The 26,245-nt window shown below is 39.3% G+C and overlaps 1 protein-coding gene across 2 annotated transcripts; it reads right to left on the minus strand.

The window, feature by feature from the left end:
• Positions 1-25,753, minus strand: RB195_014438 (uncharacterized protein; the record flags this gene model as incomplete). 2 transcript variants are annotated; one of them, XM_064204707.1, is made up of 17 exons in its annotated part: positions 1-189; positions 1,558-1,658; positions 1,734-1,791; positions 2,537-2,642; positions 2,850-3,090; positions 6,301-6,448; positions 7,293-7,394; positions 7,483-7,593; positions 7,659-7,740; positions 7,808-7,932; positions 7,990-8,100; positions 8,158-8,268; positions 9,049-9,120; positions 9,194-9,389; positions 12,400-12,506; positions 13,585-13,678; positions 25,584-25,753. In XM_064204707.1, the coding sequence occupies 17 exons, from the start codon at positions 25,751-25,753 to the stop codon at positions 1-3; spliced, it is 2,124 nt and encodes a 707-aa protein (XP_064060588.1). The 2 variants fall into 2 exon arrangements, with proteins under 2 accessions (XP_064060588.1, XP_064060589.1); XM_064204708.1 differs by lacking the exons at positions 12,400-12,506; positions 13,585-13,678 and having other exon boundaries at positions 25,584-25,741.
• Between the last annotated feature and the right edge of the window lie 492 nt (positions 25,754-26,245).

A 26,245-nucleotide genomic window follows, 5' to 3' on the forward strand; every position in this document is an offset into this window, starting at 1 on the left:
TTATATTCTCAGTTCTCGTGGAACTTCACTTATGAACGGATTCGAAGGGACTGTTGGACCAGCAGCCAGACGACTCCATTGGATGTCAAAGGGATCTTCAGCCCGCGAAACTGGAGTAACTGGTAAAGGATCCCACTGGACAGACTGACCGAAAGCGTCTAGGCCCGTCCCAGATCGAGCAGAAAGCGACTGAAAACGAAAAGTAAAAGGATAGAAATGAAATGTTCGGAAAATAAGTAGAATTTCTTAATTTGAATTACCGCTCAACGATGCAATGCTCAAAATTTAGCTCAAATTTCAAAAAATAAAGCACAAACGCCACTATGTGTCCTCAAAAGGAACCATTAGCTCTTGTACGAATAATAACGGATAAAATCTATCGCAAGGCACAAAAATACTTAAAATGTAGGCGGCGCTGAAAGAATTTTAGATTAACGGATTGAGGAAGATTGTTAACTAATGACTGTTAAATGAATGAAAATTGATATGATGCACTGAAGTAACTACTTCTTCTTTCCGCACTTCACGACCTGTTATTATCATTGGAGTTTACAAAGTATTCACAAATATAAATGATCAGAGGATCCATATTTAAAGGCAGGATACCACGAATCTGGGGTGGTACGGATTTCAGGTGGAGTATCCGTACACGGGGTCGTAGATTATGGAGACCGGGGTGATTCCTCATCTCTCCCTGAATCACTGCAAGCAACCGGCACCTGAATGCTGTTTTGTACGATGTCTTCTATTGCAGCGCGCCACCCTTGCGTAGCTTCCCTAACTGCCTATAGGGGCAATCCGAATTGATTTCCGACGAATCGCAGGGTGGATTATGATGGCGTCGTACAAAACTTCTGTAGGAGGCTGCTTGCAATGATGCAGGAAGAGATGAGCGGAACTACGCCCGTCTCCATAATCTACGACCCCGTATACGTATACTCCACCTGAAATCCGCACCACCTTATACTCGTGGTATGCTGCCTTTAAAGGAAAGTGATGAAAAACACCACTAATCTCCTGGCGAAAAGTCTTTTTTTCTGAATCGTGGTTGGTTTATAACACACTTTTAAAATTGTTATGCATGAATAAAGAGTTTTTTTTCCTCAATCACTGAAGATATAATGTTATACGAGATATAGAACGAAAAAGTACAAAAGTTTATTCGAGAAAATCCTAAAATCTAAAGGAAAAGAACAAAGAGAAAGACACGACTCAACTACGGGCTCCTGTGAGGAAATCAAGACTAATGACTGAGAACAAAAAAGGAGAATAGCAGTTTTCTATGCTGAAGCATACAGGGCATAGAAAGAACAACGAAAAGAAAATTTTCAAGAACACTACTTCGAAAAAAAAATTATGTTTATGTTACCCATTTAGGTATGGGAAATTAATGAAATTGGCATGAATGAAGTAGCAAAATGCAAAACTTTACCGACAAAGTGAACGTATGAGAAAACGAGTGCTGAAAACTATGAAAACTACGAAACACGTTAACTCGGCCAGCAACTATAAAACATCGTACATAGTCATAGTTTGCAATTTAAATAAACAACTTACTCCATTCACAACTACATCCTTACTTGGAAGAGGAGGTGGTGGAGCAACAGGTGGCGGGCCACTAGTAACAGGGCTGTCGAAAAGTGATTGATTTGATGTTGCTGTAAGGTGTTCAAGTTGGTGTTACGCAAGAACAAACCCAAGCTAAAAGAGCTATTGAAGATCAACAAACAAACTTTGCCAACTTTGGAAACCACTCGAGTCTGCAACTGGCGCATCAGTAGGAGGAGACATCTAAATATGATGAGATCGACATCGAAGACAACATTGAAGACTTAAGATCGCAAAAATTAACAGAATTAAAACAGAGCAGATCTCGAATGTGAATAGAAAGCTCTAGCTATTGCCAATATCAGAACTACATAAGTATGCTTTTCCAGAGTGCAATACTACCGACTACAACAACACTAAGTGGGACGTTGGGAATTACTGGTTTGCTTCAGAGCCCAAAACAATCGCATTCACAGTCGACGAGCTACAACCTCAGTTTTTTCAACGTCTGATACGCCACAAGAATGAAAGTGAGTGTTGCACACCTGATGCATAACACGAAGTTTTCAAACAAATGCTGAATCAATAAAGAGAAGAACTAACGAAAGTATTTGTTGGAGATAGAGGAAAATACTTCCTTCCTCAAAGGTGATTCAAATGAACTTCTTTGACAACATTATTTCTCCTCGGTTTGATTGCACTCAATAGTCAATGTCTCCTTTCTTGAAAGATGTTATTTGCGGTTAGTTACTCCATTACAATTTCATTCATTATGTCCGCCAACGATGGCATGCCCTTGAGGCTCTCACCTACGTTTTCAGAAGTCTTCTAATTACCATGAAATAAAAAAAGAATGATCTGAATGAAACACTTTCTTTCGTCTTTATGATGGAAATGTTTCATTTTTTGTTCTTGAGCACATGAAAGTGAGTGAAAACATGAATATTGCATCTATGAAAATCCTCATAATTTTATAACAGCAACATACCGGAAGTGGAGGAGAATTGATAGTGAGAGAAGTGCGAAACGCATCTTCCAACCATTCATCCGCTCTCGATCGAGATGAATATTGCGAAGTAGAAGCAGGTGTCGGCCTGTGGAAAGCAAAATACTTAATAATAGCAATGAACATGCAGAGTTTCCTCTACACTCAAGAAAGCACACAGCTGATGATCGTAATAAATTCTAAGATCAAAGTTGAAATACGAGAAAAAAGGATATAACACAGAGCAACGAGGGAAAACCTCAATTATTTTTTGCAGTTATTTTATCAAAAAAAAAAAGTCTCAAATCATTATTACCAATTAGTATTAACGTTGATTTGATTAGTGGTAACACCACTGCTAATTCCATTTGTCAGTGCAGTAGATGGATGCACAACCGTCGCAGGTGGAGTGGGTGAAAGCGCACACTGAAGAGGAGATGCTGCTTGATCCTTGTCAACAGTATAGTTGACAACATCAGCTGATAATGAAGTCGACGGAGTTGGTCCTAATCCAATCAAGTCAAAAACGTCAGTTGAGGGAGCAGTGGCTGAAGCAGCTGAAAACAAAGAAAAAATCTGACAAATGTATCATATCGATATATAATAGCGAGCTTATTCTGTCACGTGTGTGTGTCAGTCACGAAATTCAGTGTGTGTATGTATATGTATGTATGCATGTATGTACGCATGTATGTATGTATGTATGTATGTATGTATGTATGTATGTATGTATGTATGTATATATGTATGTATGTATGTATGTATGTATGTAGGTATGTATGTGTGTATATATGTATGTATGTATTTATGTATGTATGTATTATGTTGTATGTATGTATGTATGTTGTATGTATGTTGTATGTATGTGTATGTATGTATGTATGTATGTTGTATGTTGTATGTATGTATGTATGTTGTATGTATGTATGTATGTATGTATGTATGTTGTTGTATGTATGTTGTATGTATGTTTTGTTGTATTTTATGTATGTATTATGTTGTTTTTTTGTTGTATGTATGTATGTATGTTGTTGTATGTATGTATGTATGTTGTTTTTGTATGTATGTATGTTGTGTATGTATGTATGTTGTATGTATGTTGTTTGTATGTATGTTGTTGTATGTTTTTTGTTGTTGTATGTATGTATGTATGTTGTTGTATGTATGTATGTTGTATGTATGTATGTATGTTTTGTATGTATGTATGTATGTTTTTTTTTTTTTTTTTTTTTTTTTTTTTTTTTTTTTTTTTTTTTTTTTTTTTTTTTTTTTTGTATGTATGTATGTATGTATGTATGTTTTAGTGTATCTCACGAAACTTCAGAGTGCAGTGAAACGGATCCAGCGGTCTGTCGGGATAATGCCTCGCTCGGAAAACTTTAAAATGTGGTGAGACGAGTGCCACGGAGTCAGACTGGACTGCTGCACCACTGCACAATAACACCAAGTGGATTTGTCAAGAAGAGATGTTGTGAACAGTTTTGCAGCCGTTGCACGCATTTCGTTTCACACTATGTGCCTTCATCTATTATATTTCCTCGCACGTACGCGCAAGGTTGATAACATTGCTTGTTTAGAAATTGGAAAAATACATGCAAGCGGCTAACAATTTAGGTGATCCGACGAAGAACATCATATAAATGAATATGATGAATATCAGCATCATCATACCTTATAAGTATGATGATGCTGATATTCATCATCATACTTATACTTATCACATTCTGAGCTAAATGTTGCAAGTAAATAACAGGGGAAAACCCATATCTCCAGTAATGTTTGCAAATTGTGGAGGTATCGAAGGAATATAAGTGTAAAACAAAGGTTGAGTATCTCTAAATGTAGAACTGATAAACTTTGGAAGAAAACTATGAAATTCTTCATTACCTTTTAACTTTCTTAAGAAATAACGAAAAATGTGCTGTTGAAAAAAAAAAATCCAGCCTTAACTTAACAGAAGATGATACCATTTAAAACTTCACTTGGTCACCGAAAGCAAACGCGTCAACATCAATTTTGAAGCCCTATATATATATATATATATATATATATATATATATATATATATACATATATGTACATATATATATGTATATATGTATATATATACATATATACATATATTTAAGGTTTCTATTTGCTTTTGCACCGAACTCAGTTTGAAGCAGATGATGGCAAATGGCGCAGAGAACGTTCATGCCGAGATTCCGATGAATGATGATACTGCGGAGGGGTTCATTGAGCTACGTAGCTAAATTAATAATAATTTCGTAGAAAACAAGGTGACGTGGTTCAATGAAGCCCTTCGCAGTATCGTCATTCATCGGACTATAATTATTTTCTGAAATAATTAATCTGCACAAGAAGCCAATGAACTTACGTGAAAATACCTACGTTGTTGTGAAAATATGTACGTTAAAGCGAAAGTACATGAGGACCAGAGAAGACATTCAAGTACAAAATGCATTCCAATGAAAATTCTTAGTTATTCTGCTCAGTTCTTGTCGTAAGCTAACGGGAAGATTTTCTGCTCTCCTATGCGTGTATTTGCAGCGCTTTTACGTATCTTAAAGGCATCAGCCCACGAATCTGGAGTGGTACGAATTTCAGGTGGAGTATTCGTATACGGCATAGTAGATTATGGAGAGGCGGGTGAATCCGTCCATTTCTTCCTAATAGCCGTAAAGAACGGCCCGGAAGATGCTGCTCGCCCACAAGGCTGGCGCTCTCCAATCGAACTCCTTGTAGAAAATATTGCGCCGGGACGCTCAAAGCCGTATCTTCCGGGCCGTTTTCTACGACAGTTAGGAAGAAATGAACGGAATCGCCCTTCTCTCAATAATCTACGATCTCGCACACTATACTCCACTCCAGATTCCTGGTGTGATGCCTTTAACTTCAGATCGAAAAAAAAAACTCAAATTGAAAGAAATGAGTGAATTCGTTATCTCCTTTTTTCCCTTCGATGGATGTGAGGCTGCCGAATAGCTACTTGAATACGAAGAACACGCAATACGTAAAAGAAACTACGGAAGGCGACTTCTGGCTCATACATCGGAATTACACAGAAAAATATTAGCTAGAAGGCTGAACGATGCGAGGATGTTGTAAAAAGTATTAAAGAAACAGACTGACTAAGGTTTTATTGTATTTTTTCTTTGCAAAATTTGTGTCAACAAATAGGTTCCTCCGAAGACCAACTCTATAGTGGACCCAAATTAACAAAGATGATGTAAGTTCCCCTCAATTACTTCGTACAGCTGAATCGCATCACTGTCATGTTGGAAAATAATACTGCTATAAATATGGTTAAAATCGTAATACCCTTTCGAATGATGCCATTCAGAGAAATGCACTTCGTTGAAGTTAGTACAGTGAATTCATAAATGTTCGCTTATGTCAAAAAATGAACCCTATATTCTCAACTAAAGTTTGAGGCTACCAAATATCCTACATTGCTCTTCTTTGAAGTATTCATATGAGTGATTAAGTGCTGTTTAACTTCATCGGTAGGTGATTTCATATCGAGACCGATGAGAAATGAAACTATAAAGTTTTTAAAAAATGAATGGAGCAGTTGATTACTCAGAAAGAAAAACAAACAATTATTTCTGTAAGAAGACCGCAACTAAAAATTCATTCAGTTACTTCATTCACTCGTTTTATCAATCAGTCATTCATCACTGTTAAAAATGTACGAAATATTCAAAATTACGCAAAGCTTTATAGAGAAAAACAGCACAAGCATTCTGAATAACACGACTTACCTATAAAAGAGGAAGTTGTAGGACGAGGCGAAGTATTAGCATATGGAGCTGCGCCAGGACTTGTGGAGAACGAAGTCCCCATTTGAACGCTGTTTTCCTCTTCACCTTCATATATCGGCTCATTGTGCAATGACTGCTTGCCGAAAGTCTAAAAGCGTCGAAACAAGTATTTTAATTTTGAGCTTTTAACTCGCTGCCGTCGTCTGCTAACCAGAGGCATCGGTCTGTATAGTTGCAAGCGAAAGTTCGAATGCATTCGGCGAATCTGTTCGATTCTATTCAAAATTTCGTCCTTCACATCATCCTTCACCTTGTGCGTTAAAGCTAACAAAAACTCGATATCCACCATCTCCGGAGGAATAATACAGCGCATTTTGCAGGTGAGTATACAGGTAGATGACAGAGTTCCCAGCAACAAAAAATGACGTTTGTGGACCGATGTGTTACCAAACATGGAAACTGGTTGGTAAAACGATCCGCTTAGGGAAATCGACCGATACGAATAACTAATAAACACGGTTACGTATCGCCTCCATTTCTCCACAGTTGGTAGCCATGTTTTGAGAAGTAAATGAGTAGAGTAAAAGAATGAGTAAAATACTTTTATCTACGCAATTTACGCGTAAGCATTCAAAGTCTACTTTATTCTCCTACGTTGAGGAAAAAATGGATCGCTACGTACCGCTGTGTGGACTATCTGCTACAAGCTACTACTTTATTCCATAAGCCGTTCGAAAAAAGTTCAGAAACTGAAAATATTACAGCAGGAGCACAGAGAAGAAAAGGGAAGGAATTGGTCAGGTCGGTTTTAGACATTTTCATTCACAACCCCACAGCTTGTTCATTAGTGCCCGCTGCAACAATGAACAGTTCTTTAATGTCATTAAAAGTGGCATTTGGAAATGCATCAGTTTTTGTTTAGGCCATTTCGTAATGTTTACAAATCCAAATTTCCAGATGCAGAAAACGTTTTAATATTCAATGTGACACACCGGTTTCATTGGAAATCCATCCAAGCTCTGAGCATTAACGCGCAGCGAGTAGTTCCGCCGAAACTGAGCCGCGGACGAGGACTCGGGAGCGCGCAAAGAACCCTTCAAAACAATATGAATAAAATCCTTTTTTTTTCAAAAAAGTGTGTATGTTTAAAGTATCGAAAAGTGCAAGAAGGGGAGAACGCACCTGTCGTTGGAATAAGGCAGGATTAGGAGTTGGACGAGGTTTCGCAATACTTGATGAAGGTTGGTGAGCAGTGGATAGAGGAGCAGTGTTAACGATAGCAGACTGCGGATCCTGTAGACACAACAGCATGGAGGATATCCCTACACTTTAATCCCAAACTCAAAGAGTTAGACTACCTGTAACCGCTCGCTAATGGGTATTTGTTTACGGAAGGACTGATAAGCTTGGTTTGTTCGTTGAAGTGCAGCAGCGGCGTCGCTAAAGTAAGAAACGAATATGGGTAATGTACACAGTAGTTATAAGATATGTAGTATAAGATGGGTACTCTTTATCTTCCCAATTTGGATTCAGGGCTTTTTCCAATGATTGCACATTCTCCTCATCGCGCTTCTTCTTTCGTTCCAAGCAAATAGAAAAGGCACAACCAACAGCATGAGAAAGTCGTTCTCCCTGAACCATAGAAAGAATGTTTAAAGGACATTTAATTAAGAAAAAACGATAACCAACTGTTTCTTTCGTAGCGTGAAACCCGTGGCACATCCATCGCCGAGATGTACCATCCCTGCAAATGTATGCGAATCCCTTATCGTTGTTGCGATCCGGAGCACAAAACGAAACCTATATCGAAAATAAATGTGAAGGAGAAATAACACAGAATAATTTCGAAATGTCTACTTTCTCAATAGTTTGGTCAACGATTAAACCCCTATTGTTCTCCTGATCAACGACGCGAAGTCCATCTCCGGAGACGTACAGAACAGCCTTTATAGGTCGTCGTCTATTACTCTGCAAAACAATTGAATAAGGCAGCACGTTTGTAACCTGAATAAGGAAATAACTACATTAGGGCTTATTTCGAAATTAACAAGACGGGAAGCGTCTTTCCGAAGACAGAATAGCCAAACTACCTTCCAAATTTTATTAGGAAAGTAGCAAGAGGGCAAAGAAAAAGTGAGGAGAAAAGTAAAATCTTCAAAGAAACAAAAGGTGAGAACGAAAACAAAGAAGCACAGCAAGGTGAAAATGGAAACGCAAAGTCATCAGCTTTACAAAATGGTTTTTTTAAGAAGGTGAAGAAGAAGATAGCCAGGGAATTCTAACCAAGAATTAAGGTAGAAAACTACAGCTAATTAGAAAAAAGGGAAAGCTCTTGGTTAGCAAACTGTGAACACTTTTTGTATAGAGGCGAAAGCGTCAAAATACTGAAAGTGCTCATGAATGAGAATTTTAGAGGTGTCTTTCACTACAAACGGTTCAATTAACAGATAAACCTTGATGATATAATTCGAAGGAGAACGAAAATAACGTCTTAAAATGTAGTTGGAGTGGCGTCGCGCTCTTATTTCTGGAAGTAGATAACTAAACCAGTCGGAGCCCTAGGACTTAAGCATTAGTTCTAGAGGATCTATGGCATTTAAGCTAAAGTTACTAAGAGTAAAAAGGAAGTTAGAGTTTCCAAAAATGAGAGCGCGACTGAGCGCCTCCCCAACTAACGTCGTAAAAGACCGACACAAATGAAAAAAAGCAATAAGCAGAATAAGATGAACACAGGAAGATTCAACGCACCCGAAGCATTTTAAGCGCTCCTTCGCAAACTTGCATCCCACGAGATTCGTATACTTCTACAGATCCAAGATACTTTAAAAAAATACTGAGTGAGCCTCGATTATAAAACAAATAAATCCTGAAAAGACACGGAAACAAACCATACCTTGACACTAAAATGGCAGAGTCCAGCTCTCACAGCAGCTTCATCTGGTTGCCACTGTTCCTGCTTTTGTCCGTTGGAAACATTAGAAGCGACAAGTTCGGAGGGTACACTGTTTTCGGGACTATGGCGCCCTCCTCGCCGAAACGATTGTCTAATGGATCGTCGCAGACGGTCCATTGAACGTCCCAAAACAGAACTAAAAGATAGTTTTAAAAAAGATTAATTTCAAACGGAGAGGAAGAATTCATTCTGGAGAAGCAGTAAATTCATCAAAGCTATCAACGGATTAAACCACATCTTTAGACGCTTTGATAGGAACTGAGATTATTGGGAAAGTTCAAGCATTCGACACATGCACAACTTACAAATAGGTTGTTTTAGCACAACATAGCGAGATAAAGACCGAAAAAGTTTAACTTCCATTTTGGCTTTTGGAAGTAAAGGAAACGTAGATTGCTTGTTTAATTTCTGAAGGGAAATAGCATACTTGAGGAGGAAAACAAAAATAAATGTCCCAAGAGAACAAATACAGGGAAGCAGAGCAGCAAGACTGTCGCAAAAGAGGAATGAAAGTGATTGGGTTACTAACAAGTAGAAAATAACATATGGTAATAATAACAATAATATGGATGTTCTGCTGTTTGTATTCGGCTGTGGAGCAAATCCTTCAAAAATATGAATACTTGAGCAGTGAAAGGAAACTGAATTTATTCAATACGCGTCCTATAAGAAAAGACGAATAGCCGACGGCTTCATGAATGAAGGAACGCTATGGGAATGCAGCATGGATCACTTCGAAACGAGAATGATTGTACAGAACAAATCACATGGATCATTAAACCGTGATGAGTACAAGGAAGTATGACATATCGATTCAATGACACGGCCTGAACTGCGCTCAACGTCTGTGCAATCTTACGTAGGATCCAGTCAAAGCACGCAAAATTACGTCTTTCTAGGCTGCATGGAAAGGTGAGGGTAAAGGTTTGCCACACATAATTGAAGCCAGCAGCGAACAAAAAGGAGACGAAAGTCCCTTAACAATGATGGGAAGTGGATTGGGGGGTCTACGAATTTATGGCTAAATCGACCACAGGTTTGTATTTGCACTGGTCGGAGTCGTTTGCTCTTATTTTGATGTCTTTAGTTTGGTCCTTAGTCATGGTCGACGTCGCATTCACGAATGTGGGCTTCCACTTTGGCGACATTCCATGCATTTCTTTCTTCACAATCGATTTTAGAGACTTCCAGGAAAACTTTGGTAGGAACTATTGCTTGACGAAAACGCACACAAAACGACGTCCACAAACGTAACGCATAACGATTTTGGGTATTCTGTAAGGACAAGATGTCTCTTCTCTCTTCTCCTCCCAGTTCCCGGTATTAAATCCTTCGTTCAGCTTCCTACTGATAAAGAACTCATCTCTTAATTCGCTTTCTTTCCTGATTATGGACGAACGAAAAAAGAACGAGAAGTCTCAAAACATGAGGAAAAGGAGCTTATCGACATCATGAGCCACCTGCAGAGCGGAAGAACGCCAGTGCGCGCATCCGGAGGGGACGTAACGCGCCTTGTCAATGCAATACATTCCCCTCGACTGTACATTTATCACTATACACAACTACAAACCGCTAATGTTTATCGAAAATCTATTCAAAATATGGGAAGAAACCCGTCAGAAGACTGGAAACATTTACTTTTAGCTAGCAACTATTTTCTACAAGTCACTTGAAATTCGATAGAAGGCGTCCTCCCTCAAACATTCTCGAAATACCACTGAGCCGTGAAATCCATAAAATAATGAATGTTTATGAAAAAGTGTGGGCCATTTCTTTTTATTGCAACGATGGGAAGAGTTATTGCAAGGACTGTCGCGAAGGCAACTTTCATTGTAGACTAGGGTTATCAATCTTAATGTAGGACTAAAGAGGTACCGTTTTCTGAGCGAAGGTACGCAGATTGAACAGAGCTTTGAACCGCGAATTTGAGCACGTCAGCAGTGGAGGACTCTACACAACCTGTTGTTTCTTCGATAGATTTTCGTGATATGCAGCTAGTCTTAGTTCCAGAACGATGTCGCGACTGTAGCACCAACTGCACATCTATTCTATGAAAACACAACTGTTCAGGGCACTATAGCATTGGAATCGACATCAAGAACGCGGTCGCTAGTATTCCACTTTCTTCACAAAGATAACTTTATAGAGGTATAAGGAACGACAATGCTCGCAACAAAACAAGAACACGATGGTGTAGCTCTGGACAACATGCCTGCTATGTAGGTCGAGTTCATCCCTCGAAATAAAGAACGATAGAAAGTGGTAGCGGGTTTTCAACGTTTCCACTTATTTAATTTTATTTTTTATGTTTTTATGTTTTAATTGTGTTGATTTTATGTTAAAAAAGATGGGAAAAATGCTGACACAGTTACAGTTGAAGCTTTACTTGCATTTGTTTCTTTACGACCTCCACCGGCAGCAACTAACGTGATCAACCTAATGGGTGCGCCTCTCTTGTTCTCTTGTTTCAGTCCTCACGCTTTTTCTTTTTGACGCATATTCCCCTTCTCTTTGTTCTGCCTCAATCAATGGCCCATTTTGCTCGATCGCTCCGATACAGTCGAGAGAAGTACAGAGCACCGACTGTACGCAATTTCTAAAGGCAATATACCACGAATCTGTCGTGGTGAGAGAATCCGCGAGTAAAGCTAGAGATAGAGGGTTGCGGATTGCGGGATCCGGGGTGGTTTCGTTCCTCTCTCCCTGATCGTCAAAAGAAACGGCGTGGAAGGCGAGTTTTTTTTTTTTTTGGGACGATTTCAGTTGCAACGCGCCATCCTTGTGAACACGCCGCATCCAACTGCGATCAGTCGAGAATTGATGAAGTCTCTTGATCATCCTATTGAAATAAAACCAACGAATGCTGAGGGCATTGGAACAGTACATAGGGGAGCGTTCCAACGTACCTTGTAGGAAATAAAGCTATTCCCACGCCTTCTATTACGTTTTTGGAGAGATGAGCGAAACCCCCGATTCCCTCAATCTACAATTCCATCTCCAGTTTTCCTTCACCACGTCGGATTCGTTGCATGTTGCCTTTAAGGTTACAATAAATTTAATTATTTAACTAACTAACTATTTAATGTAAGCGCTGGCACAGGTGAATATAGGCAGCAACAATTTTATTTGCTCAACTGAAAGATTACCTTAGTTTAGAGCTTAGATTAGCTGGTGTATGATGGATTTTGAAGCATTCCCTGACAGTAGGATAATTCTGACGACAGCCATTGTGATCGTCCCGACTTTTTGCTTCCTAGTAAAATTAACATCTACAGTTATGTAGCTCCATTTTCAGATTAAAAGTTTGCTAAAAATTGGAATGTAGCTTGTCGAAATCATCCGAAGAGACATGGCAAAACTTTCGTGCAGGACTGTCGTACAAATTTGATACTGTTTTCTTCTTTTCTGGGCTATTTCTTCTGATTAACTGCCAAACATTTGCAGTTCTTCGATTGTCAAATTGAAACAAGACTCAAGATTGTTGACAAACTCTATTACGGCTAACGTTTCAGTGTCGCTCCCTTCGTCACAGCCTGGGAAGTCAGATCACTTGTAATATATCCTCTCAAATACCTCATCCAGAACAATTCATCATTCCCTAAGATGCTACATCCAAAACCGAAATCAAAAAAGTCCAAATCGTTGTCCTACCTAACTAGCCGCGTTGTCGTGATAATAGTGGACATCCGCGTGATAAAATCGCTCCGATAATACCAATTAGGACCGCACATGACCCCGTAGATCAGAACCCGCAAAGGTCTTGATACAGAACCATCTCCTTGGTCACGGCTATGCATTCTTCCTTTCTATTCATTTTTTTTTATCCAAAATGCCTCCAAAGTTCTGCGAGCTACAATTTCGGGTTCGCACGATAGGATCCTGGTAGTTACGCAGAAAAGAGCATTTTCATGACATTTTCTGCGATGAGTTCCGAAAGGGGTTACTGCGTTTGAGTGTTTCATCCTGTCTAGATGTTCTTCAATACGAACACAAAGGGGTCGCCCTGTTTCGCCAATATATTGTTCGCCATATCTTTTGCACGAAATTATATGAACTACACTAGATACCATGCAGTCGCCTGCCTCACCGAAAGGGCATATTGTACAGTTAGGAGTCAGACAGATGCGATCGTAAAATCTTTCGGATTAACTGCTTCTTGAGATTTGTGGGAGGTATTTTCACAACTCTCATTTGGTGTTCCATACCACACCTAAGCAGACTGGCCGTTATCGCCCTATTCAGGTCGTCGGCTATGAAAGGTAAGTAGAAATTGATCTTTTTCGAGTCATCCATATTGGCATAATCTCGCTGTGCAACAAGACCTGGCCTACATTAGCAATGTAACCATTAGAGGTTGCGGTCCGCTGCGCTAAGTTAACCGCATCGATCCGCCCCTGGGCATCAAATATCACCTTTACGGCCGTCCTAAACATGTTCTCAATGACTGATTTCTTGGTTTTCCAAGAATGAGCGGAAGGACAGTGAACTAATATGTTTTTACTACTAAGTTTTCAAAACCATCGTGTCTTCCACTTACCGTTGGACCGTTGTATTTCCACTTTAAGTAAGAACTGCCAATTTTCTCTAGGTTTGCAGTTCGATTGAGAGCGTTGCGATATTTTAGACAGCGACAGTGAGAGTGAGTATATGTCACTCACTCCATCTTTGAGAGAATCCGCAAATCTTACATGTTTAGCAGAAAAAAGGCATGGTAGGTGATTGCGGTTATCGTTACTATTAGCAACTATAAAAGTGCTGCAACGAAATTAGCTGGGCTTGAATACGTGTCTGACAGCCTTGACGTTGGATTAAGTTTTTAAGTCACTGCAAAGGAAAAGGGCGTGAACTCGCATGAAGGAAAATGACATTTCGTTTAGTCACGCAATGACGTTGCAGTAACTGCACATCTGAACGGGTTAAGTGCTCCTTGCGACGTAAAGTGGAGCGTTACGTTGATGAAAATAGTTTCATTTACTTTTGGACGATCCAGAATTGTAGGGTTATCCCATAAATAATGCAACTTGTCAGTTGTTATTGGCATTAATTTGTTTATCAATTATTATTTCTGGATACTAGAAAAGTATTTTTCGTTATGGACGGGTGTATTGTGGGAGACAGACATTGTAAGTCTTTCAGAAAGATGAAAGTGATTGCAGTAAGTGAAGGATAGCGTTTTCTTGGCCAAGAAAGGTTAGTTTGTTCCAATTTTTGGTAACTAAGGAAGTAAAGAACATCGCATTATTTATGGGTTGACCCAATACACATCGCATCTCAGTGGAGCTTTAGTCCTACACGAGCTCATAGACATTTGTTAGGATAGAATAAGAGAAGCAAACAATGCCGAAAAAAGGAGTAAACAAGAGATACATATTGACAATCATCATTATTGGCATCATTTTACTTAAGCAGTCATTATTACTACTACTATTATCACTGTTATTATTATTAGTGTTGTTAACATAGATGCGATAGTCGGAGCCGGTGCTCTGACCTCCTTCACTTTTAAACGGCTGGCGAAATTACCCCCTTCACTTGAGCTGCACCAAATGAGCTTAACCCCCTTCACCTGAGGAGGGTCCGGCTATCGCACCTGTGGTTGTTAGTAATGATTACGATCACTAATACTATTTTTTAATTATTGATTTTTGATTTGATTTTTTTGATTTTGATTATTTGATTGATTTTTGATTTTATCTCAATTTTGTGATTGTAGAATGAAGTGCTTGTTTTTACTTTAATTTTATGACTGTAGAATAAAGTGTTTGGTGCCTCCCAAAAGGATCGATGAATCCCACGGAAGCACCTTTGTCCAACCTTTTATCCCTTCAGGATCGATGAACTGGCACCAGACTTATCTGAGAGAATAAAAGCGCTGACTTGATAGTACGACTGGACCAGGAAAATCATTGTGTGCATTATTGTTATTATTGTTCCGACTACTACTACTATTATCATTATCATTATTATTATTACTACAATCGACTATAGCTAGGCTTGCATTTGGCAGTTATTCGTTCATAAGTAAAAGTTCAAACTTCTAAGTGCATTGGAAGGAGTACGGCGGAGTCGTAGTTATTGCAGTCAGTCATTGGTAAATAATCGCTTAGAAATAGGAAAATACCGAAAACAGGCGACAAGATAAGCATATGGCGACAAACGCGATAGGCCGGGTGGCTGTAATTGATTAACGTCGTTCCGTGGAACGTTCTATTGGGCTAAGCCAGGCACAGCGGAGGTCCGGATGTGGCACACTATCCTAAGCTTTTTGAGCTCCTCTCATTATCACTCCTGAGCAATGAATAAAAATTGTAAGTCAATCTTCTGAATTCACATTTTCAATTGAGTCATTCATCTGCCAAAGTGATTACAAACAAAAACATGTGCAGCTCTCCAAAATGTGAAATTAGGTTAACTGAATGTCAGGAATAATGAGTTCAACGAAAAAAACGACCTTTACTACCTCAGCCGTCAGAGCAATAAACTTAGCAGAATGTAACAGGAAATGAAATCTTCATGGTAGAACTTAATAGTCTCGATAACAATTTTCAACCCATACCAACGATTTTAGGCCCACACGAATTGGTAACTTTCTGGAATCTTTTGGGTCGACACATTCATCACTCTATGCAAGTTTGCAAAGGAATCGTTGTAGCTGTGCAGGCGGGTTGGGTCAGTTGTGCAACTGGGTTGGATGACAATTGTCGATTACGCGAACTTTTCTCGGTAAATTAAAAAAAAAAACTAAATAAAAGATCAAGTGGCTAAAGGCCGGACAATTAATTTAATATTTTAAGAACAATTAAGAGCTAAATAGTTTCCACAAAAACTCCCGTTTACGCTTTACATGATATCAGAGTAGAGGTAAAACTGAGTTTTGCTTCTTTTTTTGGAGAGAGAAAGGACATCGAGAATTACCACTCGCTGTTTGGAAAAACACATTAGAAATGGTCATCATACATATTGATCAAGGACAGCACTAACAAAACTATTCTCCGTTATATGTAGGTTCGCCTAAGATTTGATTATGCCAAAATCTACAAAATAAAAGCTTTCTTTCTCAACCAGGTGATTTCTAGCTTGAAATTTACAACGTACTCTCTTATAAGGTAGATCTGCAATATGTGCCATTTCTTCCCAAGATTTTTCATAACTGTTTCACGAGCAAGAGTTGTATAAAGTACATAGCTGATTATGTATGTAGTTATAGGTTTCTCTACTTTTCAGAATGTTTCTTTCCCAACGATTTTGTGCTTGCATGAACTATTTGTTTTGTCAGTGGAAGTAATTTCAACTAAGCGTAAAGGAGGGAGCAACTCTTCAAGAAGAAATTCAAAATAGAAAAAACAAAAAAATGACACGAGTAATAACGTTAAAAGTAAGTGGATTTACTGCACTGAATCGTGGAGATGAGAATTTTATGGTCGCTTAAGCAAGTGAGTGTTTGACGTGGCAGTAAGTCACAATAGTGAAAAGGCTGGGAAGAAAGCAGCCGTAGAAACTGGTTGATGAAAAGAGCGAGGCAGGAATTGGTAGTGCAACGGAAACGAAATTGGACCGTTTGACGAGGTGTAGGAGGAAGGCTGCTTCTTGGTGCTTATTCGTTATGCAAATGATCTAATTCATAGGAAGGAAGAAAGTAGAAAAGAAAATCGAAGACTGTCACCGTTTCAGAAGACGACAAAAGCCATGTATACAAATGGCAAGGGCAAAATAATGACGCAAGGGGTAGTGATTGAAGAGAAAGTAGAAGGAAAACAACAAAAAAATCTTCAGAGATATTGAAACAGGTTCCAAAAACTCTCTGAATATTCAAGGCCGGTCGATTAGAATGGGCAGTCGTATTACAACTCAGTGGTTAAGTCAGCTACGAAGTGCGAAAAAATTGGAAACACAGGCTAGACGAAAGGACAGGTTTGGAGAGCTCGAACTGCCCTTTGGTGGCGATGGGCACGAGCAAAAAGCTGCTGTAGTCAATTCCAGGAATTATACACAACATATGACCTCAGTGCTTCATAAACACACAACTATGAACAACTGTGCAATCAATAGGCCGGCGACACCACTCCTCTATTCTTCCAGCATTTCAAAGCTGCTCGTTAAGAAATCTGCATCCGGAGCAAATATCTGGAACGCTTAGAAGCGTGTCAATGAGGAATTACAAGGTCGCTAAACCTAGGAGAACCACTAAAGGTGCAGTTTCAACCTGGACCCACAACCCGAAAAGGGACTGCTAGATTTGGGTGAAATCATCAAGGTGTCATTCACTATAGTGTGGGGACTATCAAGGTAACTTTGAAAAGTTAATCAATTCAAAAAAAAGTGAGTAGGATAAAGTAGACAGCTTTCTTCGAACTGCTCAACAAAAGTGCATTTTTACAGATGCTCCAATTTTGTTTCGTGTGCACGTAAATTCGACTGAATTTGGCGATTCTATTTTGATGGCACCAAAATTTTTTTATTGTTTTATTTTTTAGCAGCTGCTCTACTGTATTCATTTCGAATATTATTATCCAACTTTGTTCCCAGAAAATTTTGTGAATTCCCATTTGTTCTCAGTATGGAGAAACGGTACATAGAGTCGAGTCGAAAATTTGAGATATGTGGTGCATCTGCACAGTCGAAGTAGGGACGATGTGCTGTCGCCAACGGCGAATTGATTTGGTATCGAATGAAAACGGCCGCGCCTCAGCACTACTCAACGAACGGAAACAGCGTTTTCGGTAGAAAACGATCCAAAGGAATCTGGAAGAAATTCATCTGCGAAAACATTTACTAATAAATATCAGGAGGAAAAAAGTCTAAACAAAGTGTTTTTGACGAATAGATAATGTTTTAGACAGGAAAGTTCGAAGTGAATGTGATTGTGTCTACCTTGGCCTGAACAAATACAACTATCAACGTAGTTTTTAATTGATTTTCTTGAGCTGTAGCCAAGATTGTTATTGATGGACAACACAACTACCAACTTCCTAAATATTTTTAGAGCAAAAAAACAAAGCAGTGTAATGAAGAAAAGATATGCCGAAAAGAAAAGGAAACAAGGTTGTTAGATCAACGTTCAAGTCGGCGTTCAACTTTTCCTTGTTGGAAATAACAAAGAGGGTATTATTAGGGTAAAAATATTACTGGACTGGAATATTACATTTGAGGTCCTGAATGCCGAGAGCACTGAATATATTGATATTTCCCATTTCCTCGTAGGCATTTCTAAGCGTTCGAAAAAACCTCGAATGTTCTTAGAGAAAAGGCAGCGCATCACAGTATCGACGTGGTGCGGAACCCACAGCGAAAGCGTGATTCGAATGGCAGGTTGGGGAACCCAGCGTAGCTCCGCTCATCTTTCCCTAATCGTCGTAAAAACGGCGTGGGATTCGTCCCAGTTTCTACGAGGTACGTTAGAACGCGTCTCCATGTACACGTTCCAGTCCCTCAGCAGCCCATTCATTTGTCTCTTGAATGGGCTGGCGAGGCGACACCATTAATCCTCGACCGCTCGCTTTGCACTCGGAAGCGGCGCGTGCGAAGGGTGGCGCGTTGCAACAGAAATCGTCGCGAAAACGCGTCTCCCACGCGGTTTTTTTTTGCAACAATCAAAGAAAGAGGAGCGGAACCACGCTGGTTTCCGCAATCTACTACCCGAACGTCAAAATCGTGATATGTTTCCTACAAGTCATGATAGAACACAGTAAACTTCATTGAGAAAACCAAGGAACTTCCAAAAAGGAATCCAGGAATTGAAGGACCTTTGATGAATGCTACATAAAAAGTTTAGCAACACTTCGTGAACACGCAAAAAGAAGAGATTTGGGATAATCCGGGCTACGCGCATTAATTTTTCATTGGACCTGCATGAATCTGCCAAAAATCGAGTAGATCACGTTTTGCAGCAAATCGAAATCGACTCAAGTGGAGTGGTAGCCACAATTTGTGTGTAGTGCGTTTATTAGCTATTTTGAACACTGCCATTTTTTCATAAAATGAACGAAAGAAGCCGACCCAATAAATAATGCAAATTAATGGAAAATAAATTACAAATGAAAATACAACAAAGTAATAAGAACTTCTACGCTTTGCTCCTTGCAACAGCGTAAAGCACTGAAGAAGGAAACGCGACTTTTTGTCGAAAATCAGCCTGTTTAAAAACGTAATTTTCATACATAATTTACATAAAGGAATCCAGCGAATACCTTTCTGAGATAAGGGATTTTGTTTACAAGGCAGCTCAGGTGCAATACTAGGTACGGTGACGATTACTTTGAAAGATTCATAGATTATTTTGATGTACAGTCGCTTGCAGAAAAGAAAGGGCGTGCACGAATGAGCGTACAGACGGTTTTTTTAGAGAGCATAGTTCTCGGACTACGACAGAAACCTCGGTAATAGGAATGCGGCAGTGACGCCTCATTTCTTCCGCCTTCAATTTCCTTTCATTCTTTTTTCAAGCAAAAACCACATCGGTTCGATTTATTGGAGAAAACAACAGTGCATCCCATCTTAGAGATATTTGGTATGGAAATTTCAGCTTAAAAATTACCCTTTTTAACTTACCTAACTACCCAAAGGACTCGTCCACTGAAAACTGCTGCAGCGTTTTATGTGAGGATCTGCTTATGCCAGAGAGAGCGAGAGTTTTTCTTTCACTCTTCAGTCACTTTTGTCACTCACTCGAGTCACTTTTGGTTTTCTGGATTTTTTTTTTCAAAAATAGTAAAAACCACAAAAGGATGAAGGTCATCTATTCAAATGACATATGAAGTGTGAGGAACATCGCTTTCAGAGGGAAAAAATTCTGGAGGACTGTATTCCAAGACGTGAAAGTAAAATCCAAAAAGTTGATAGAGGTGTCAGAATGCGATAGTGCATACTTTGACATTCGTGGCATATTTTCAAGAAAGAAACATGGTTCTGTATGAGATGCGTTGTACATTCTATGGACACAAGTCGTGACTAAGGAGCACATAAAATCATAGGGTGACCGACCTGTATGACCTGGAAAACACAAACAAATATTTTCTTCCTCTACGTATGTGCGTGTTTGCAAATTCCTCGTCAACCTATTTCCTTCTTTCCTCGCACGAATAATGGAAAAGGAAACAACGAGGTTCTTATAAGAAAGTAAATTGGGCGTTAAGAGGATCACTCATCGTATTTTCGGGGAAAAGGAGAGCTAAAGGAGAAGTCGAATCTAAATTTCTCAGCCTAAAACGCGTGTTGGCTACGTAGGGTGCGGAGAGAGAGCATGTACATAACTTGTAAGAATGTTCGAGAAAATGCCTAGAAAAATCAAGAATCGTTGACATATTGACCTCTTAAGTGTGTTTCCGAAGCAACGTGTTGTAAAGGACAATCTTGTCCTAGATTCATGGAACATGGAACCAAATCAAAAAGACTAAGAAAAGATGAATTTACAGTCAATGGCATTAAGAATTTTCTGAAATGGATAATGAAAGCGAATCCTTGTTGGCCTACTGGCTCGAACAGGACGACATTAACTTTTTTGAAGATGAAATTAGAATAATGGAGAATGGAATAGAAATACAGAATATTAGAATAATGTCAAGAAAGAACTGGTCTAGGAAGGATGGGTGCAATGGCTGTTCAAAGACATTATTTGATTTCCAGCAAAGATACCTTCGTATCACTCTTTCACAAACAAATTTTGATCTAAAGTCCTTTCCAGACCATATTCCCGAAAAAAAATGTGGAGCACAATACGTTTTGCAACTCTTCTGATCTTGTGAAGGGGAAAAAAGTTCACAGACGGCACATCACCCTTACACCACAGATTTGTAAGCTAGGCAACAGGCAACATTATTATTATCATATCTTGTGGGATGACGAGGCGTTTGAGAGAGTAGATCACACGTGTCTTTGATTTTTCCAGGCTCTGAAGAAGGCGACGACGCCGAGACGTTAGCCAGAATAAAGATCAATAACAATCTTGGTTCTGCTTAAAAAGTAGTACACAATCAAACATTATTATTGTTATTCTCCACATCTAGGATAGTCTAGTGTAGACCAGCTACAGAATTTCTCACATTGTACCAGCACAGGCAGAATCTCTCACACTGTATAGAGAAACAGAACAGGAATCATTCGGAAATGCGAATGCTCGATAAGCTCACTCCATAACTCGAATAAAATGAATTCAATGAATACTCAGAGCGGTTTTCGAGTGAATTTCTTGTTCAGCACATGCGTTATCCTAGTTTTGAGTAGAGTGTACATAAATGTATAGGAAAGAAAAAATGGATGGATGAAAAAGCATCCACATTCAGCGCCAATGGATGATGATTGCTCAATTATTGCGTGAAGTGCAGTATATTATAATGATTATGGTCTGAATTCAGAAATGAATAAGAAATTATAGGAAAACAGAAGGATCGAACCAAGTTTCGCTGTGAATTAGTCCCGATACAATTTTATTTACTAAGGTAGAGACAAAAATGTTTTCTTCTGTGGTTTTCTTATATAGACAAGCTTTGCTAATGCAGTAGCCTATGAGATTAGCATTAAACTTAAGATGTATTTCAAAATTGAAAGCTTTAACAAATGTGGCAACTTAAATTTTATTTGAAACTCAATATTCACAAAAAAAAGTTTCTGCCACAGCGGGACAGAGTTTAGAGTGGGGTTTAGAGTGAATTCCATTGCTTTTCTAGAGATAAAATAGAAAACAGCTTTTTAGAATTAAATGATCAAATAGCATGGGTACCGATGACAGAGCCAACCAGACCTTATCAATATGGCAATACACTCAGATATGATGGCTTCCAAGTTTCGTACCGTGCTTCACCATTTCCGTCTCCGATCAGTGAGTTTCCGGTGCTTGAAATAACGCAGAAGATGGAATAACATTAACAATACTTCATAATTTTTTTCTGTATTTCTTTTTGGCCTTTTCAGATCGAGGAAAAGCTTTGGGTTTTTCCACACTTTCCCTTGAAATTGCTACGGTAAAAAAGCGGGCAATTTATAGGTTGTTCTTCTTCAAGACATCGCCTTCGAAATCATTTCGGTGCACAGGTCGAGTTGCAGGAGAATAAGGAAAAACCTCAAAAATAAACATTTCTTTTAAACAATATGAAAGAAATGGCACGAAGCAAGTTCAAAACCCTCCTCCCCCGGAGTAAAATTTTCGCAAAAGCGGTAGAAACTTGGAACCATTTCCAAAAGATTAAAAAATTAATCATATATAGCTTTCAGCAGTTTAGACCTGGATCAAACAGGATTTAACAGCCAAAGAAACTCACAATCTGTGCACATCGCTAGGTCTGAAAGATCGAAAATAACTTCGTCGTATGAGGACCTACAGAAACACGTTGGGCGGCTGATTATACGTGGAGGAAGGCGCTACAAAATAGTCACATCGATGTTTTTTTGAAACCTTCTGTTTTCTTTGGGATTGAGATTGAGATTCAAAACTTTTCGGCTTTTTTAATCTTTCCTATCCAAATTTTGAGGGAACCAGATGGCTCGAGAAGGTGCACATAATTCTGAATGTGAGAGATTTCTTAGTCCCTCTATACGAATATATGGGAATCCGATTTTTGCTAGCTCCGAAAAGTGTATGTTCTTGACCGAAGTCTTCTAGCTCAGAACAATATTGTGCTATGCAGCTTGCAGTATTTTGTAACCGAAGATTTTCTCCATCATCATCCTGCCACATCGCAAGATTTCCACGGCGTCGCCGTTCTTCCAAATTTTTGATGGAAAAGAGACTAGGAGGTGGGAAAAAACAGCGATGTAACCGTTTTGTAAGGTAAACCTTCTTCTCTAAATAATCAATAAATTTTTTTCTTTTGGTCCTCCTACAACCAAGGTATTCGCGATCTCCCAGACCTATCAATGTGCACAGGGTCCGAGCTTTCTTGGCCATTAAATCCCATTGAATCCGCTTTTAAACTGCTGAGCGCTATACGTAATTGAACCCTTCATCCTAGAAGCGGTTTGAAGTTTCTATCTCTTTCGCAAAACTTTGACTCAGCAAGGTGTTGAACCTGCGCGAAATTTTGGGTCTTCATTGTTGCTGTCTCACGCGTTGAACTCAATATAATATTTCGTAATGTATGTAATTATTTAATATTATTTATTGTGATATTTTGTAATGTATTTATTTACTTAATATCGCGTAATATTTTATCCTGGTTATCAAGTTATGTTCCAATCACTACTGCTCACCGCACACTCACTTACGACCCCTTTCCCTTGCAACATCCTCCCTAAACGACACCCCGATGGAAAAATCCCATTACATGCTTGACCCTAAGCGTTAGTCTCAAAGGATCTATGGCGAGTAGACTAAAGTGAGTGAGAGAATAAGGATGATAGAGCCTCCAAAAATAAGAACCCCTCTCCCTCCAACTACATGCTCCCCAAACTAACAACTAGTAACAAAAAGAAAAAAAATGAAATGAAAATGAAGGGGACTCCGCAAACGAAAAATGTACCCGGGGACAAATGTGTTCATACGGCTGAAAGCAATAACCTTTGATTAGGGTAAGAGAGAAAGGGAGTGTCAGGCAGGCAGAGAAAGCGCTTGCGCTGAGACGCGTCGCTTTCATCCGGTTGAACACATTCAGCAGTGACTACACAAATGGTGAGTAGCAGTGACAGAAAGCTGCAGTGGTGATTCCGGAAAAGTGGACTACGAGAGTGTGAGGGTGCTACTTTACTGGAGGAGGAATGGGGAACGAAACAAAGCATTAAACTGAAGGAACATTAATGAAACAAAACGGAGTATTAGAAAGATTGGAAGTCAAGAAGCATAAATCTATATAAATCTATATGGGAAACATGATAAAAAACAAAAAATAAAACTGAGTCAAATTTAGTTTTTTGGTGGGTTGATGCCATAAAATGCAATGATTTTTTTTCACTTGTCCCCTTTGCCACTTCCAGACGGCAAAGGTAGTACGATCCAGTAGAAACAAAGCTGTTTCCGTCTCTTCTAGCCGTCTTATCGCCTCGTAAAGCGCTTCTTCACCTGTTATGGGCTCTTGCACACCTTAAAACGATGACTCACTGAGCTCAAACACTCGCTCACCTACGCACACGAAATTATACAATCCTAGTGTTTGACAGTGAGGAAATTTGGGGGGGGGGGGGGGTGGCTATGATGTTCGGTGATTTTCCTTTCGCTACCCTGTCCAGAAATGAAAGTGCCAACGCAAGCCTCAACTTCCGGCTGACCGTAGGAGAGTAGCGGGAAAAAATAGGCAAGCGGACCAAATAGAAAAGTTATCAAATGTGATGTGTATAAACACTTGTCGTGGTAAATCTGCGATAAATTTGCCAGGAAAATCGCAGCACCTGTAGCTGGTTTTCGCGAACTCAACTACATATTTGTCGATTGTTTTTCGTATGAACCCTGTTATTGAACCATTCAGAATATTGGTTAGTCGACAAAAAAGGTATTCGGGCGAGCAATGAAGGCTTACAAGTTTTTTTTTCACGCTTGCGATGCGATCTTCAAAACTTTCGAGAACAGAACTGGCAAGTGCTGTTTAGTGAATAGTAAAGGTTATATTGAGTTTACAAATCAAACTTCCTTATGCAAAAAGGACGCAGATAAAATATACAGCTAAGAATTTCGTCAAAGAATGTTATGAAAACAGTATGTACCTGAGTAAAATATCACCATGGAAAAAATCGAGATACATATGAAATCAAAGTCAGATTTTTAGAGTGTTGATTTAGGTTGACAGCTACCCTACGAAGACAGAAACAAATATGAAGATTGGGAGAATCGTAAGATAAAATGTACAGTGATGTGAAGAGAAGAAATAAAACCATCTGAAGAAGAATCCTGGAGTTTTACAAAGCGCAAAGAACCATTAATAACAAACATTTGTTGCTACAAATGCGAGTGGAAAATGTATATTGTTCTCGTTAAAAACGCTTGTAAAAGGTAGCGGATAGTAGCTGGAGAGTCACCTGAAGAGATGGTAAAATCTTTACGGAAAGTCTTGAGGAAGAAATGAACAAGGATTAGCTGATCCATTCGCTATGCTTCGAAAAACGCAATCGATTTCCGATGCAATTGCTGCTGAACACTCGATCTCGCATTAACCATCTCCACAACTAATTGTTGGGCAATTGTCGTGTTTATCTATATGACATTCTGTGCACGACCACATGACACACGCTGAAAAACTGACGCGACCACACATTCGTCAGAGGTTAAAACAGAGGATACAGTTGAGGTCACAGATAGATGAGTGAACAAACAAAGCATGGAAATGTCCGTCTCACTCTTGCGTACAATTCGCTGTTAAAAGAAGAAGTGAAAACTTTACACAGCAACATTACACCCGTACGAAGGACTCACGTTTTGATGGGTTGTGTCAGGTACTCGACATCTGGAGTCGAAACATTGGCGGTGGCTGCAGTACTGGGTCCTTGTTCCAGTGCGGCGAGGTTGCGACGTCGTTTTCTTCGTCGTGAGATCCGAGACAGGCCACGGGTAAAGACATTACCGCTGCTCATGATCTGAATCATTGTCGGTGGAACGAAGCCGGAGGAGGGTGAAGAACGATGGGCCGACACAAAAGAACTAAAGCTATTGATTGACGGTTGATGCGAGTACACGAAGTGTCAATAAATCGAGAGATAAGGAACAAATGAAAGCAACTGCACAGGTACTGGACGTCATAGAGGTAGTACTGGTACGTCTGGGGGAGTTTTTTCAAAGTTATTTGACTGATATACCAAGACAGGGGGATTATTGATCCTGGGAGTGGGTTGAGTGAGGAAAGCTCTGACCAAGTGGAACGTGCTGACAGCAGAATGATGCTAAACCTCGTAGCTGGAGAGCATAGTCCTAAATCGATTGCGGGATAACTCAACGAACGCAAACAAATATTCTTCGTTTTGAATGTTTCACATGTTCATAACACCTCTCCGAAGAGAACGCTATTTAAACTGTTGACATTCGAGATTGTCATGAGTCGTCACATTCTTTTCAGCTCTTACGGTCGCTGACTAGTGTAT

Source organism: Necator americanus, chromosome V, assembly GCF_031761385.1.
Source record: "Necator americanus strain Aroian chromosome V, whole genome shotgun sequence".
In the NCBI taxonomy this organism is placed as follows: domain Eukaryota; kingdom Metazoa; phylum Nematoda; class Chromadorea; order Rhabditida; family Ancylostomatidae; genus Necator; species Necator americanus.